Source organism: Toxoplasma gondii, chromosome Ia (assembly GCF_000006565.2).
Source record: "Toxoplasma gondii ME49 chromosome Ia, whole genome shotgun sequence".
Lineage (NCBI taxonomy): Eukaryota > Apicomplexa > Conoidasida > Eucoccidiorida > Sarcocystidae > Toxoplasma > Toxoplasma gondii.
The window spans coordinates 1842356-1859933 of record NC_031467.1 but is presented as its reverse complement, the minus strand read 5'-3'; the positions used below and the strand labels follow the sequence as shown (position 1 = coordinate 1859933).

The window sequence follows — 17578 nt, the reverse complement described above, 5'->3', positions numbered from 1 at the left end:
CTAAACCCTAAACCTTAAACCCTAAACCCTAAACCCTAAACCCTAAACCCTAAACCCTAAACCCTAAACCCTAAACCCTAAACCCTAAACCCTAAACCCTAAACCCTAAACCCTAAACCCTAAACCCTAAACCCTAAACCCTAAACCCTAAACCCTAAACCCTAAACCCTAAACCCTAAACCCTAAACCCTAAACCCTAAACCCTAAACCCTAAACCCTAAACCCTAAACCCTAAACCCTAAACCCTAAACCCTAAACCCTAAACCCTAAACCCTAAACCCTAAACCCTAAACCCTAAACCCTAAACCCTAAACCCTAAACCCTAAACCCTAAACCCTAAACCCTAAACCCTAAACCCTAAACCCTAAACCCTAAACCCTAAACCCTAAACCCTAAACCCTAAACCCTAAACCCTAAACCCTAAACCCTAAACCCTAAACCCTAAACCCTAAACCCTAAACCCTAAACCCTAAACCCTAAACCCTAAACCCTAAACCCTAAACCCTAAACCCTAAACCCTAAACCCTAAACCCTAAACCCTAAACCCTAAACCCTAAACCCTAAACCCTAAACCCTAAACCCTAAACCCTAAACCCTAAACCCTAAACCCTAAACCCTAAACCCTAAACCCTAAACCCTAAACCCTAAACCCTAAACCCTAAACCCTAAACCCTAAACCCTAAACCCTAAACCCTAAACCCTAAACCCTAAACCCTAAACCCTAAACCCTAAACCCTAAAACCCTAAACCCCAAACCCTAAACCCTAAACCCTAAACCCTAAACCCTAAACCCTAAACCTTGCACGCGATACCCCTCGCAAACAGTCGTGGAGAGAACCAATCTTGCACTGGTGATGAGGTTGAACGTGAAACACCTGTCAGTGTCACAAATACGATCGAAGTTGGATCCGGCAAAAAAGACATTCAAGATCCAAGCAAGTGTGTCATTGTAGAACCTCGGAACCTGGCTGATCTGGAGACGGACTGCCCAGTAGGTGCGGGGTGTGAAATGCCAGTAGGTTGCCCTCGACCAGCGGACGTCGGTGAGTCCTCGTGTTTTAAGAAAAGGTCAGTCATGATAACGGCCTACAGGTATAAATATCGTGCGGGGTCCAACCTTACACAATTGTCTTCTGCAAGCCTCCGGGTTGTGTTTCCTTCGGTTGCGCCGCTGGCGCTTTTTAGCAGTTTTTGTCGGCAGTGCTGTAGCTTGACAAAAGCCAATAGTATCCCGAAGATGACTGTCAGCAGCAATAGCCCCGCGGCCACATTCTTCTCCTTTGTGCGGCGTCTCGCCACCGTTTTCTTCTTGGCGGGGCTACTTCTGCAAGATGTCACGCAGCCATGCACAGTGCCTTGTACTGCTGCACACAAGTGCGTACGAGTGTAGGACTACCGGAACCACGAAGACCCTGCCTGCGTTGAAGTTGAAAAAGCGGCACTTGTTTGAGTCGGATTGCTTCTGGACAGCGGGAATGCATTTGGTTTGGAGAGAAACACATGTCACTTAGCTTGCGCTTTCTCATTCGCACACAACATTCAGCATCTCGGCTTCACCTGGCACCTTGGGGGGGCAAATCAGCACACGTTCTCACACGGTGTAGCGCAGCCGTGGCACCGCATACATTGCTCGGATAAAACAATTCTACTTCGCAAATCCACGCACCAACCCTACCTTCTCGACTTGTTCAGAAGACCAAGAAGCTGCATTCGTTGGTGTTGAGCGTTGGTCATTGCGACTGGGTTTGGGACCATGAAAGCTGCGTCGCTGCCATTGTCGCCGCTGTGGATAGCAGCTGCTGAATCCACAGCCGATGTCGCCACCTCCAGGCTCTCAATACAACAACTGCGCGCAGCGCACAGCCAGATGATGACAAAAACCAGAACATTCGCAGAAGAAATCTTGAGAATCATGTTGATCAGGTGGAATACGAATTGCCACACACCAGATTTGCGTTGCTACTGTGTGCCGGATCGGGTGGCCGAGTCAGTGAGAGTTCACGACAAAAAAGTGCTATCGGAATGCATAAACACATTCGCGGCAAGATTCGGTATGCTTTTTCTCCTTTTTTATTTGAAGCGGAAGCGCTCCAGTGTTGGAAGCAAGCGCTGGACATAACGTATGTGGAGTCGACACTGTGCTCCCCTGTCGTCATGCCTGCGTCCGGGATGCCCGTCCAGAAGCAAGCCGCGGGTCCACCGTTGCCACCGCAGCCAATCGACGGTTGTCTAGCAGCCATGACGACGATGTATCGGTGCGGAAAATGCAGAAGGGATCTGCGTGGTGAATGCTGCCAACTACGCTCTGTTGATGATACTTCCACAATTTTAATATAAATAGAAAATGAACCTCACAGTTGTGCCTGCAGCAGATCCAATAGCGTGATACTGTAAAACTCTGTACAACGAAACAAGCATAGCAAATGCAAGGGCTGCTAGAGAGGTGTTTTGGGCTGCACCCCGAAAAGCGGGTACTGGAAGGCGGCTTGGGTTACAAAGGGGGGGCCGGCAGTCCAGCAAGGATGTGCATTTATCGGTGTGGGTGGGTTCAGAAAACCAAGTAGTCGAAAGAGAGGAGATTTAAAAAGCTGCATACCCACCAGGCACGTCAGGATTTTTCTCTTTCAATGTCACTACAACGTGGTGTTGTGTTTGCCTAAGGAAGTAGACAGGTAAGCACATTCAGACGAGGATGGACTTCCGCTGATAGCGATTGTGCCCCCAATTTTGTCAAGACCACATTGGGTTATGCGCTGGTCATAGTCATTGCACCCAACGCAGCCACATGACACAGGTCGCGGGACGCAGCAACACAAAAAGTGCGGTGAAGCCTCTCTGGAATAGATAGAAAAGTGAAATTCGGTATTTTCGCAACTCCAGGCGGGCATTTGTTTCTTTCAGCCATCGAAGCGAGGAAGGTGCCACGTACCCCAACGGAGAATATTGCTTTTCAACATCCTGAACGGGAATATCAGCCTGTTTCCGCAAGTGACATTGGATGACAGTTGTGGTGCTCACTCCAACTGCTTGTTGCTGCATGCGTAATGAAAAAATTGTCCTCTTGAATCGGATATTTTACAGGACTCCAAATTGCAGGAGGTTCGTTCCCAACACGTGTACGTGGCGCCTCCCCTCGCACCCTCCAGTGTTCTTTCTCCAAAATAATCGGAGCGGTTGTGACATCTATTACCTGGTAGCATTGTGCAAGAAATCACTTGATCATGCAGCATTCATCAGTCACATTCGGTGTATGACCGTCAAGAGACTCGACGTGCCGTAGCGATATATCCACTTGGCACGGGCGATGGTTAGCTGATAATCCCTGTACTCCAGTACACTTGAACTGTGACGCAGCGGATACAGCCAACTTTACTAACTCACCGATTTTCACATATGCCTGTTGTTTGCGTCCGAGGTGTGGCACTGGCGAAGCACCGTTCTCTGACTGTGAGCAACGTCTGTATATTCTTTAACTGGTCCCTGACCCCTGTCACATTTGTGTCAGCTGCCGCAATAAACAACAACATCATGACAACACAGTGTTTTTCTGTGCATCCAACACAGAAATACGTGAGGCCACTCGGTTTTTAACGCTCTTTTATGGCAAACTGCACAAACGAGAACATATTATTTCCCAGAGATGCTCGCTTATTCTCCGCCAGGTTTGAGCTGGCTTCACACATTTTCTTGCGCCCCTGCGAGGCGCATACGCAGGGAGGAGGAGTTAATCACGTAAATCGTTCTGCACTCTTGCAGAGTTGCTGTACCTCGTTTACTCCAGTGCATTCACACGAGTCCTAACGGAGTCCCCTGCGTACTGTCAATCTATGGAAATAACTAGCTTCCGAGAAAAAGACCGGATAACCGCGTTTGGTGCAATATTTCCACAAAAAAGGTGCACCCGCGTTTCGCCTTTTTTGAGCATCTTGTTATTAACAGTGCGCTGGTACTGATCCAATATGGTTCGCGTTACACAGGGACAAACATTTCCAGTAAAAATAAAGTGCGTCAAACATGCCGGTGAATCCACCTGGACCAGTTCTGTTAACACAAACGTGGCCACGACACAGGATATTCTTTTCCCACGAGTGTTCGGCACGGTCGTGCGCCGCTTCGTCTGATGTAGCGCCTATGCTACCGCGAACACGAGTGTGAGGTAGCCTTCCAGATCAGGTGTTGATTTCCCCTCCTCACAGCCATATATAATTATACGAGCTTCAGCTGTCAGCACAATCGAACTTTAGTGCTCTTGGTAGTGTGTACCCGCTTCGGGTTTTTTGGCCTGCGCTCCTTTCTGCCGGTGTTCCGCAGACTTGTGTGATCGAGCGAAAAATAGTCGATAACGCCCCCAATAACCTCAGATGTTCTCCCCCGTTATTGTTCATCGTATCACTTATCTTTTTCCACATCATCCTGCGAAATGTAGGTATGTACAGATCTACAAAACTGGTAGAGGAGACTATGGCGCTGCCGGTACTGTTCCTCCTCTCGTGAGAGCCCAACGCTTGAATGCTTCATGGAGAACTTCCTTCCTCCTTCGTCCACCAGAAACACAGTGGGGAATGTGTTTTTACACTACCGCGGGAACAACATCTGGCTCTCATTCACCTGTGTCCCGCTTTCCTCCTCACTACTCCATGGTAGTGATGGAGCATGCTGCAGCAGTCACCATTTAGTGTGCAGGGTCTGATTGTTAATAACATTGGTCACCACATAGCTCCCCATGGACGTGGTTCTCTTCCCTCCACCGTCTCCATGCCAGTCCGATTGAGCTCGTCCTACCACTGTCATATTTTCCCTGTTTCCGTGGTCGGCACGTGAGCGGCATAGTCGAGCCACAAGTAACTCAGAAGGACAGGCAGACGGCACCGCTCGAGAGTGAGGAAGATGTTTACCCACTTCTTTGAACACCCTGTTCTTGAACATAGGTGACCCGGCGGGACTCTGTTAAATCGTAGGGAAACGACGTGGCGAAAAATGTCCCTCTGGAATTTCAGTTTCTTCTTACAAACAGCAGCAGCCATCGCGTCACCTGCTGCAACTTCATCTTCTTCCTCTAGCTGATGGTGACGGTTCTTTAATGACGATCTTGATAAGCCTAAAGTGTCTTTAAGAAACATGTTGTGGTGGTAGACGACACATTCACCAGGGCAAAAACACATTCAATCGAAAAAATTGGGTGTTGAAGGTTGAAGGATCTCTTGGCCAATGACACCACACCGGAATATCTAAGGCCATCGGCAACCGAATCGAGAAAAACGAGAAAAAACAAGCATTTGCTTGCAAGAGACTCTCAGTTCGGCAAAGGTATTCGTCTTTGCATTGGCGCCAATCAAATGCAGGAGGTAGCTCTGGTCTTCCAGACACAAAGAATGTCAGCCGCAGGCAAATTCCGCGGTCCCCCGAACAAATACGTAGGTCCGTATATTTGATCAAAATCGCATCTATTCAAGGACGTTTCCTCCGTAGTGTACCACCAATGGCAACAATGCATTTTGCGGATTTGTCTGTCAGAACAAATCTTCTCTGTTTCGTTACGGTTACTCAGGGAACACTGTATCCGCCTTACCGACAGTCCAGGAGAAGCGAATGCCATTCCTCGAATGCTACACCAATACACTCTGACACATATACACGCTATCCCCATGAAATATGTCACAACTGCTGCAGTAATGCATAAATCGGTGACTCGGTTCTGGAGTCACACCGCACCCATACGTTGCAGTAGTCATTCGACAATCTCTTGGCTTTTCGCGCGCTGTTGCACTGACTTCAGTGCAGTATGCAGACTTGTTCAGTATACATGAACAGCTCTGACTGCAGTGTTGAATCAGTCACTTTCTTCTTAGATTTGCGATGGAAGGTTCTGTACCAAATATGCCAGACCAGCTGTGCCAATGCTACGATCAACAGGCACGCCTACGGGTACGTCCGCGACACAACCACAAAAAGGACCAGTACAGCTGAACTGTGGGTTTCCTTCTAGATAATGTTCGAGTATTTTTGCTTCATTTTCTACGTTGGAACATCCACTCGACAAATGGGAGAAGCATTGCATGGACTCGAGGTGAGACAAGCAGATGAAATACGTTAACAGTGACCGCGCGGTATTGTTAGATACACACGATGGGATCGTGAGTTCGGCTGACCATCCCCAATCGCCAAGACATCTCGGTAGTCGCACCACAAATGCACCTATCTTTTTTACATCTCGAGGTCGAATATCTCCCTGATGTGTATGCATGAGCGCCGACCTTGCTGAAACACATTTCAACGGTGTTAGGCAATGGTATCCCCTAGTTTGATTCACCACGGTAACCTGTCCCGGTTGTTCTGCCGTCACGATAGAGTGTAGCATGATGACGTAGCATCGTATTGATGGAAGAGTATCACATGATTTTCAATGTTCTCACGCTGACACCCTGCTGAAAAGCACGAATTACCTGTTGGTGACGTACTTAACTATCAAGTCCATTTTCTCCTCCGGTGTATGCTGAGACCAATCAGGACTTCTGGGTTCCTTGGAGGCGCATGTGGGTCGGACATTCCCGCAAACAGTTGAACGATCCCCATTGTTCCGTCTTGTAAAATAACATGCTTCTCTTTGCTCCTAGACACTAGAAGGCAGTGCCGGCATACGCATCTGTACTTGCCACCTATTAGTGTGATCAGATGCCGGTTGAAATCAAGGCCACCAGCTAAAGGTACAACACGGCAAATTTCCCCCTGATTCGTTATTGTGGAAGCGATGTGTTCTAAGAAACGCGCCTTGGCGCTGAGACAAAAAATCAGGAAGTTGCTGCTTGACCTGAGATGTACAAATAACAGATATAGACCGCGTGACCACGCTAGCATCCGCTCTTCTCGATTCGCAATCACCGACCACAGTTCGTGCCGAGTAAGCGTGTTAACGGAACAGTAAGTGTGATAATACTGTCATACTATGCGGGGTGAACTGTGCTTATCAAATTCCGGTGAAGTCGAAATACTTCGGTAGCAGACCATGTTGTAGTGCAGCTATCTGAACATTCTTGTTTTCGGGAAGAATGAATCACGCAGGTGCTACCTACAATACTAGGCGGAAACGCTTACAGTCCCAGAGCTTGTGCATTTTTGAACCCTGTGTGCAAGACCCATGGCTGTTTTAGTATGACCTTGCTTCGTCACTCTAGTGGCTGACAGCTGAATGTCCAGTGTACCACAACTTTGACGGAAGAAAGCATACCAGGATAATACTGACGAAAGAGTGATCTCGGCTGACGCCCGTAAAATGACGACCCCCGAATCCATGGATACGTGCAGTGTCACCGTGCGTGGCGGGGACTGGGTAGAGCAATGACACCGCTCAAACGATGAGAATCTCAACACAGATGAGAAAGTTCTGTCCTCCCAAACCACTCCCAGTCATCTTGACTGGTGTTGACGAACGTCGTCCGCGTCCAAAAGGGTTTCTCGTCGTGTTTCTCTTATATTTCAAAGAGTACGTTTCAAAGATTGCGGCTTCCATAGCATGAGCCAAGGGTGCCTTTCGTGATGTGTTCTACAGTGCCTCACACTAATGCATGTAGTGCTTGAATGGATATCACAGGTTTGCTTTTGCCAGAGAGCCGCCGCTCAAAACTAATTGTAGACGTAGTCGCAGCATGAGAAATCCTGCCAAGAAAGAGCAGCAATGCCGCTCTCGCCGGACACGTTTGTGCTACCACACCCCTCTGGCCGTAGGTCCTTAATCGCGTTGCGAAAACGTCCGACAACTGGAAGGTGCAAGATGCTATCGCGGAGGAAGCAAAGTGAACACGCCATCAAAATATTGGCATGCCAACAGCAGCAGAAGCCTCATGCTTACGTAAGCGAGAATAGGGCAGCGACCTCCAAGGTGATACAGATTGGCGATAGCTCCTCGCTTGAGATAGGCAGTCCAGTGAGACTGATACAGAGCCCTAGGTAGTAGTTTAGCGTGTAGACTTTCACGTGTTCATCCATCACTTTAGAGAATCAGAAAACCATTTGGAGGTGCTTTAGTTCTCTAGGAAACGCCGGCGTTGTTCCCAAATATGATCTACGTGAGAGCTTACTCTTCCGCTAGCCGGACCAGTCAACATGCACATGCAGGTATTTGGCATCAAAGGGGCTGCTGCAGGTAACATGCTTTGCCATGTGGTGCACGTTCGTTTTTTCTCTACTGCGAGAAGCGTCTGTTGGTATCTTCGGTTCCCTGATAAGCCCAGGGCTGTTACACTGTGTTTCTGTTCATTTCCATGACAAAACAGTCGTGCGCTTCAGCCGATTCGGGAGCATTGCGGCACTCGATGTTGCCAACCGCACCGAACCTTCCTTGCCGTCGTGTTTCTTCGTCAGCCAATCGATCCATTATTGATCGGTCTCTTCTGATCCTGCTGAACCATTGAATTTACTGTTCTTTTTTACCACTACATCTGTTCCCCTGATGTGCTGGATAGTGATACACACACTCGCTGATCACAAGTGTTGCTCAGACATCTTCGTACATACGTTCACATGAATCCACGCTTCTAACCGCCGGCGCGCTAGTATTCCTGATGCTGATGAGCCAGCGCAGTCATGCGGACAAAAATACCAACAGCTCTAACCCCTCAGAATTTTCGTTATTTTGTCACCTTATTTCAGGGTCCAAATTGTTTCTCTTTTGACTCGGCGGTGCGCACTGATGGACAGTCCCGCTTGACGGGCGTATTCACAGATAGGCATTATGTGGTTTAACTGCGAAACACTGTATTCCAATATCATGGTCTGCAACGCACCTGATCACGAGCTTCTAACAAAGAATACAACCCGACTCCAAAAGGTGTACCAATGCACCAAGTTGCCACCATATACAGCACAAAACACGTTAGGAAGCCCCGACCACAACCCAATCTCAAAAGGGCGAAACGTCGACGCACCGACGCCACTTGAGAAACTTGAAAAGGACCACACTGAAACAACGTTCCAGGCACAATTACAACATTGTCACGAGACAAACCCATCCGTCGCATCGTTGCCCCGAACATCAGCATACACATTCAGATGTCTTCGTCGTCATCGCTTTCCGGAACGCAGCCCTCCGCTCCCGCGTTATCAGGCCCATTTTCCAAGACTCTAAACTGAATATGAAGGTGGGACACCTCGTGCTCAAGAAGCTGTGCAGTTCTGATGATGTCGCAGACCTCAGCCTCAAGACTTCCCGCTGCATGCAACCCTACAACTGAGCTGAGTTTGGTATCTGATTCCGACGCTTTCTCATCAGCTTCACCCGCCTCGTTTGCAGCGCTAAAAGCTTCACGCAAAAACATAGTATTCTTGCGCACAGCGTCTCTGCATTCACGATTCGAGAGCATGTAATCATCCAAGTCTGCACACGCCCTCAACAGCCTTTGTTCTGAGTCGGGGACCATCACCACAGTTTCATCGTACACATTCTGTAACTGCTTGATGTCGCTCGACTCTCGGTTCTCAGCCTGTACGCAGCAAAAGGGATTCAGCACAAGAAAAAGATCACGGGTGGAAATATCAAACACGGTAGGAAACTTCCTACACGATTTAGTAAATAACATATGCGACCAAGACCCCCGAACAGTCCATAGTTATTGGGCACTCAGAAGCTCTGCCGATCAAGAACCAGGTAGTGTCAGATAAATTTTATGGCAGGAACGGACACCGGATGTCGAAATTACTGCTCCGCAGCGAGAGTCGGGGAGACTCCTAGAGCTGGGGGCCAAATACCTATTCGAATACAGAAGGCCACTCTTCTGCGATACCGACATTCCGTAGGACTCGCATAGCAATAAAAACCGCAAGAGGGGCAGAAGAGGCAAGAGCTCTTCAACTGAATTCGGATTGAGTTTGACGGGGAAACGCTGTACGCCATTCACTGGAAGGCGCCGCCAAAAAGTAGGTTCTCGACAAGATTCGCAAGTTCCGACACGAAATAGGCAGAATGAACACTCACTCTTACCTTCATCCGAAGAACCGTTTGTCGGTGCTGCTCCACTTCCATCTGATAGTATTTAACTTCCTTCAACAGACGCTGGACGACTTTGTGTTTAATTCGCAAGAACCGGAGATACTCGCTGCTCGACCCAGTTGCCATTGTGTCGCTGAAGCTAAAGACGAGTGCTGTTCCACCGGCCGAACGGTACGAGTGCTGTTCCACCGGCCGAACGGTGAAGTTTTGGTGTATTTTCCTCAACTGTGCTCAAACAACGCCGCAGAGCGAGCAGGAACCGCAAGACACCTGGTCGGGGTTCAGACAGCTGCAACAAGCAGAATTGTGCCCCAACACGATGTGCACACCTGGATATTTCGTCCCAAGACACGGAGGACAGAGAGTGCCGCGTCTCTAGCCGTGAAAAAGCGGGAACAGACTTTCTCCGGTGTTGATCATGAGCTTGGCAGCCAAACGACCCATTCCGCAAGTTTACAATCGCGCACTTGGAACCAAAACTTGGGAGACCTTTCTCCCCTCTGGTAAGCCTCGGTAAGATGGTCGACATATGAGGGTGTCACAAGTGCTCAGTTGGAAGAAGAGATTTGCTTTGCACTGCACCTTTTGTGTAATAACTTCGCGTGTCGGGAGCACCGTGTCCTGGCTCGTTGCCTTTCGGGCAGGACAACCCGCCCGCGCATGCATGCACTCTCGAATGCGTTAAAACCACACTCGATTCCATATCGTTTCAGTACAGCCGATCCAGATACCAAAGTACTTGTCCTCAGACCACATCTCTCAAGTTGTCACTCTGTATGCTTCTCGAGGCTACCAGAGGGCTTTTTCAACGTCGATGTCGGCCCGGATTTCGTGTGAAACTCTCGCTTTCCAGCCCTGGCATTCAAATTACCCGTCGCACTCAACGGGTACTTCTTTGCCTTTCGCTGCGCCGCAACTCGCGCTAGATTCTATACATACCGAGTGAGAACGTGGCATCTGTCTCACTCCAGCATCGTGTCTGTTGCATCTATCTAAGTCCTGTTTAATCGTAAGAACTTTCTGACCGGGACGCGTCGGCGAGAAACGCATGCACTCTGCCACACTTTCTGCCCACACTGCCTTCGAGTCCGCCGGCAGGGGACGTCGACCAAATGAGAGCTCGTCTGCGTGTCGCTCTGCGTCGAGTCTCCAGCTTCTTTGCATGTTGAGCCCATTTCTCCTCCATCGAACAAATTCGGATGCGCTGTGCGTCTGAGTCTCTCAGTGAAGGGAAGTTTTCTATACCCCAGTCGTTTTGTCTCAGGGACAGCTCCCTCCAACCAAAGAGTGGGTACTCATCGGCGTCAAACTGATAAGAGTGTGTTCTGCAATTTCTTGTTGGACCCTGCACCGCAATAACTTCGTGCACAGGCGAGCGCAAGAACGCCTCTTTCACGTCCACAGCTTCTTGATTCACAATGGTTTTGGTGACGAGCAACGCCGACAACAACAAAATCTACAACCTCTCAGGAGGTCGCAGCCGCGCTGCAGACTTTCTTCCTCGCAGGAAGCGGCGCCGCAGAAGAGAGGCGGGCGGAAAAGAAGCCGCTGGACCGGATGCACAAGATGTCGAGCTTCTGCAGGAATTCGAGTTCAATGTCTCCTCCCAGTGCATCCGAGTCTCGCCAGATGGAAAATTCATTGCCGCGACCGGTGTGTATCCTCCAGAGGTACGAATGCCCCCCTTTTTGCCCGGTCTGTTTCCAGCACAAGCAGGGAGCGACGAGTGAAACCCCAGCAGTTCATCACACTAATGCGCCAGTCGTGCTTGCTTGCCCGAGCGTCAGCTGAGAAGGCACAGAGCCACAGACACGCAGAGAAAGAGGAAGGGAAATGCCATCGGTTCCAATGTGTTTCTTGCGGCGGCTCATCATTCGAGACTCTTCATTTCGCCGTTTTTCCCCTTCCTGCTTTGATACAGGGGAGCGCGTTGCCTGTGCGTGACAGGGCGTACCCCGGACAAAAGCGACGCTTGCACGATTTCGTTTCCTCGTAAATCTAGTCTTCAGGTTGTGGCATTCTTCTATGTTTGCTTGCTCCATTTTGCAGAAAGTCCCTGTACTTTAAAACGTGTGGTATGGTGCTACTGTTTTTACGCTTTCATGCCAGTTTCTCTTCTTAGCGCACAAGGTGCTTCACTGTGCAGCAGCGTTTCGAGAAGCTGCCTCCATTTGAAAAAGAGTTGCGGTGACAATTCTTAGTGACCTTACCTCCTAGCGCTCTCCACTGTGCTGCAACTTAGTTTATCTGTGATCTTTGTGTTCGTCGTCCCGGCTTTTTGCAGGTCCGCATGTACGAAGTCGAATCCATGGGCTTGAAGTTCCGCCGGGGTCTTGACCACGAAGTTATCGACTTTCTTTTTCTCAGCGAGGATTATCGGAAACTCTTCTTTCTGCAGGCGCAACGTCACATCGACATTCACACTCAAGGAGGCACGTACCACCGGGTAGGCCTCTCTGCGGGTGTCTGTTACTGGCAATCTGATTTTCTGAATTGTTTTTCTGGGAACCTCGAGCTCGAATGCTATTGACCATCAGCTTCGCATTCTCGAATCGAGCCGCTTGTCACTTCTGCTTCCAGCTTAACACAACTCTCCGGTCTTACCCTCGGGTGCCTGGACGCTCTAGCAGCCAGACCAATCAATTGTATGCGCCATTCACCATGCATGCTCAAGACGTTCCTGTGTTTGAGCACTTGAGGATCCCTAACAGCTGTCGACGCTGCTTGCAGCACAGGCTTGTGCCATAGGCACTCCTCGTGCGTTCATTGGGAAGCACAGCTTTGCCAGTCTATTTCTTCGATTGGGCGAGTCGTAAGATTCTCAGAAACCCTCTACACCGTCGTCTGTCATTCTCTCGGTGCTCGCCGTTTAGTTTACGTCGCGGGACCTTTTTTCGGAAGAGGACCTGATCTGTTTTAGCCATTATTTCTGGAGCTTCCTGGTTTTTCTCCTCTTCTCTTGCTTTCTCTCCCAGCTCCGCATTCCCCGCGAGGGGCGAGGCCTCTGCTACCTACCCAATTTGGCTAGTGCATGCATTGCCGCGAGCGGGAACGAGGTTTACATGCTCGACCTCGAAGACGGCTGTTTCCTGACACCCTGGACTACGGCAAGTCCTTCGAATAACTGCTGCTTCACCTCGACCGTCCTTCCAGTCCTCGCCATCGGAGGGTAAATGCAAAGTGCCAACGTCGTCGTCTCCATCCAGTCTCACCTTTGTTGTTTCTCTCTGTCTGCAGTCCACTGTGTGACCGTACCCATCTGTGTGCGTTCTGCTTTCACCTTGTGCTCGGCTCTCCCGATCGTTTTCGCGCTCTCGCTTACTCTTTCGAATCTTCGCGTTGTCTCTCCACTTCATTTCCCCGGGTGTCCCCCCCGTGTGTGCTGTCTCTGTGTCACCGCATGTCGGTCTTAGACTTTCCTGCTGGAAAATCCTGCGCCTCGGTGTCTCCGTTCCTCTGCAGAGAGACCGGCGTAGTCGAGTGCTTCGACCACCGCACCACACAGAGTGCCGCGTCGTTGGACGTGGCTTCACACGTTTCTCCCTTCGGCGACGAGCAAGTGTAAGGTTGTTCTTTCTCAAGATGCTCGTTTCTGGACAACACTCGTGTGCTCACTACGTGTCATTTGAAGTCCACGCAGAAGCCGCGTCGTCGTCGCTGTCTCTCTCATCGTTTCTGCGCGACTACCAAATATTCTCATTTTCCGCTGACCCCAGCGCGCGCGTCTCCTGTGTGTCGGTCTCTGACTCTCGGGCTTGTTTTCTTCGGCGAAGGCATTCTTCTCTCGTCCTCGTTGTCTGTTCCTTCATCTCCAACTTGTTCCTCCCTTCCACTTCCCTCGCTTCTTTGCCTCGCGCTCTCCGCCGACTCTCGCCAGTCGCACTGCTGCGAGTGGGCACTGGCGCTGTTAGATCGGAAGCCGCCGCGGCTTGATGCTTCGTTGCACCTTCTAGAGGATGTGTCAACGATTTAGACTGCGTTCCACGTGACAAGAAACGTATTCTCTCTTTGCCGGCTGGACGTTTGGGCTCTTCGCGCCTCGTCGCGCGCAGTCTGTGTTTGGCGTGATGGGATCGATGGACAGCTGCCCGTCCGCGTTAAATGCTGTTCGCGTCTCTGTGCCCAGACAAGTCACGTGCGGCGCCTTCTCTCCCTCCGGTCTCCAGATGTGCGTCGGCACAAACACTGGAAGCTGCCTGCTCTACGACCTCCGCAGCCGCCGACCCCTCTGCCACCACTCTCACTACAATGGTGAGCCGATCAAACAGGTCTCGTGGAAGCCTGTTGGTTCCCCGGGCAACGACCAGGGCACAGGTCCAGGCGGTGCATCGCACCACTCGGCGCCGGTTTCCGAAGACAGTGCAGGTCCTCCCTCGTCAGTCTACGAAGCCGAGAGGTCTGCCTCGCAAGGCGACCTAGTCTTAGCCAGTTGCGACGCCGTCAGCATTCACATCTGGAGAGAAGGGGAAGATCCGCGGCAGGGTGCAGCCGACTGGGGTCTGTCTGTGTCCAGCTCGGAAATCTGCAGCTCGCAAGGCGTCAGGCGCAACTTCCGGTCGAAGATTCTGTCGACAATCGAAGCCCCCGTCGCTTCTGTCGAGGAGGAACGGGGGCGGAGTGCCCCTGGGGGCACAGAAAAGCAGACTGGGGGCATCCGGGACCAACGCGTTGCGACTTTCAACGGCTTCGTGTTCTACGAAAGCTCCGGACTTTGCTTCACTGTGGGTGAACAAAAACGCATGGGAGTCTACTTCCTTCCGGCATTGGGTATTGCTCCAAGGTACGACAGAGAGTCTCTGGGACATGATGATTTATAAGCTTTTCCGGGGAGTAGATACAACGACTTCGACTATTGCTTCTTTTTCCGAGCTTAAAAAGGCACTCTGGTTCTGCGTCGCCGGATGTGTGCCTCATTCTTCCAGTTGTAAAGACTCACGGAACGGTTTCGTGTCTACGGACTCTACTTGCAGCTGGGCGCCCCAGCTTAGCTGGCCTTGGGTTCCCTCCCTGATTTGCATGTTTCTTGTTGAAAAGGAGGGGACGTTCCATGCGTGTCTCGTGGTCCTTCATCTTGCCTTTTAAGTCGTTCGCCAGATGAGCATGTGACCACAGTTCAAGGGCTCGAGACTTTAAACGAGGACTATGTTTTCTGCGAGGTGCGACTCAGGACGAATCGGTTCGTCTCTGCGAGATTGCATAGGCGAGGGGTCAAGGATTGCCAGAGACTCCGTCGTTTGACCTGTGGCAGTGCCCGCGATGTTGGTTCTTCTGAAGCTGGCTTGCTCCTTCGCAAGGTGTGTTGTAGTTTGACAGACGGCCAGCGTGAATGAGCAACCTCGTGTTGCCTTCGATTCTCCTCTGTGCAACCCAGAAATGTGAAATGTTGGTCTTGTATCCTTCGATTGTTAGGTGGTGCTCCTTCTTGGACACGATCACAGAGGAGCTGGAGGAAAGCGGAGGCATTTCCTCGTCCTCAGCGTTCACAGGCACCGCTTCAGGAGAGGTTGCGTCATCCGTTTACGACGACTATCGATTTGTGACGCGCCAGCAGCTGGAACAGATGGGAGTTCAAGAGCTTATCGGGACTTCGTATGTCAAGCGATACATGCATGGGTACTTCTTGGACGCGAAACTTCATCGGAAGCTCCAGGTGAGAGGCTCTGATGGCCCAGAGTAGAGACTGTCTGGGGGCGCAAAGAACGGGAGGAGTAGGCGACGATGCATGAGAGCACGTTAAGGCAACAGCCAGACAATCTAATACGGAACTCGGCTTAAGGCGTCAAAGAAGCTTTCTCGTAGTGTATATATGAAAACGCAGCGGATGGGAGTATCGCAACAGAAGATATCTGCGTCTTCTCAGTGTGTGTTGCCGCACGCCTGGGGAAGGATGCTGAGGAGAACGGACCCGGAAGATGCATGCAGAAGCGTAAAGCCGCGGCACGGTTTCGATTCCGCAACGTAGGCAATGTTGACGGGCATGTGTTCCAGTCATGGGTTGTTCTCCGTCCTGTCTGTGGACTGCGCAGGACGCTCTCGAGCCTTTTGGCTACGAAGAGTATCGCCGAGAAAAAGTTCGACAGAAAGTGGAAGAGAACAAGAAGATGCGCATCGAGGTACGGTGGATTCCAGCGACCCACGGAACGGCAACGCGTTCGCGTCACAGGCGCTCAGCGGTCACGCGTCCTGGAGATGCTGAGTGGATTCCAGTTGCCCGCGAAGCCGCAGTTCAAACGCTAGTCACGTTTTTCTGCTCCCTGTTCGTACTGTGTATGTTCAGATTCGTCACAAGTTGCCCAAGGCAAACTCTGCCTTGGCAAAAAGGCTGGAGGAGAGTGCCGTCGGACGCGTAAGTGCTAGCTGTTTTCCCCCTGGTTGCTTTTCTGGGCACTGGTGTTGCCCTATTGCATGCCGCTTTTGCGGCTCTCACAAATCGAATCCCAAAGGCCCGTCAGCTATCCAGAGAACCGCAACGCTTCTCCGCGGTTTTTGCTGCATTTGTATTTCTACGATGTTAGAGCAGGTGTGTGTGAAGCATCGGCACACTTGCGTCTCGCGTAGAAATTGTTTTTGGTGGAACCGAAGAATGCGGAAGTCTGTGGACGCTCGTCGCCGGATTTGCATGCAAGTGTTTTTTTATGTCGGGTTGCAAGCCCCGTTTATGTGCTTAGAAACACGGTTTGCGCCCGGCGCGTTTTGGCTGCACTTCCTCTAGTTTCTTCTTCTCTCGATGCTTCGCGTTTCGCTCAGGCCTCAGGAGGCACGAAGAAGGAGAGGCAGCAACAAGAGGCCGCCCGCCAGTTGCTCACAGACCAGCGTTTTCAACGTCTGTTCTCCAATCCAGATTTCGAGATCGAGGGGGACGAGGAGCAGTGAGCATTTTGTTCTGTTTTTTGTCTGTTTCTCGCTCGCGCAGTGCTGTGTACTTTGCTGCTGGATCTCGCGTTGGTCACGTCCCTGCGTACCTCTACTGACTGTTCTGCTTGTCGCCTGCTGGCTGGCTGTCTTCTGCTTGGCGACTCCACGAAACCCCTTCCGCTTTTCTGAGTCTGTTCACGTTACCGACAAACCCCCTGTAGCTGTGGTGGTTGCTTAGGGCATAACATCCCGTTATAGTTTCCGGTGTACCGGAGCATTTTTATACCAACCATCAGGATGAAGCACTGACTTCTCGTGTCATTCCTGCTCCCTGGCACGAAGTGCTAGTGTAGTGGTTTCGACAGGTCGCAGGCTGTCGGTCGTCTTCAGAAGGAATGTTGAAGCAGCTTGGCGCTGCCCTGTGAGTCGTCAAACGCGTTGCACGTCGGTATCTGGGCATAGTGGACACCAGAGACTTATTCCGACACAACACATGTTGGGCGACTTCTAGAGATTCAGGTACAGTCTGCACCTCGGATACATTTCTCTTGTTCCCGCCGAACGCGTCCCGCTGTCGCGGCAAGCGAACCTCTGCCTGGGGGCTGAAGACTTTTGGGCAAGGGAAGAGAAGCAGCAATTCAGTTATCACAAGGTACCAGGTGCTCCGAATAGCTCTTTCAGCAAGTGAAGACGTTGAAAACTGTTCGGCCTTCGTGCGGCATCGTGCCCTTTTTGCGTCAT

General features: G+C 50.8%; 3 protein-coding genes across 3 annotated transcripts; 1 reads left to right on the top strand and 2 right to left on the bottom strand.

The window, feature by feature from the left end:
• Positions 1–1086: 1086 nt before the first annotated feature.
• On the bottom strand, positions 1087–2061 carry TGME49_295300 (Toxoplasma gondii family B protein; the record flags this gene model as incomplete). The annotated part of the gene is made up of 2 exons (XM_018782268.1): positions 1676–2061; positions 1087–1324 (listed from the first exon to the last, which is right to left on the bottom strand). Exons 1-2 carry the CDS (start codon positions 1912–1914, stop codon positions 1087–1089), a joined length of 477 nt encoding a protein of 158 aa, XP_018638521.1. The 5' UTR covers positions 1915–2061.
• A 6615-nt stretch (positions 2062–8676) lies between these two features.
• Positions 8677–10573, bottom strand: TGME49_295310 (tubulin binding cofactor A protein). The gene is made up of 2 exons (XM_002371439.2): positions 9974–10573; positions 8677–9476 (listed from the first exon to the last, which is right to left on the bottom strand). Exons 1-2 carry the CDS (start codon positions 10106–10108, stop codon positions 9042–9044), a joined length of 570 nt encoding a protein of 189 aa, XP_002371480.1. The 5' UTR covers positions 10109–10573; the 3' UTR covers positions 8677–9041.
• Positions 10574–10717: 144 nt separating this feature from the next.
• On the top strand, positions 10718–17522 carry TGME49_295320 (embryo sac development arrest EDA7, putative). The gene is made up of 9 exons (XM_002371440.2): positions 10718–11652; positions 12267–12428; positions 12958–13151; positions 13445–13543; positions 14109–14762; positions 15392–15632; positions 16009–16095; positions 16260–16328; positions 16730–17522. Exons 1-9 carry the CDS (start codon positions 11401–11403, stop codon positions 16853–16855), a joined length of 1884 nt encoding a protein of 627 aa, XP_002371481.1. The 5' UTR covers positions 10718–11400; the 3' UTR covers positions 16856–17522.
• Positions 17523–17578: the final 56 nt, after the last annotated feature.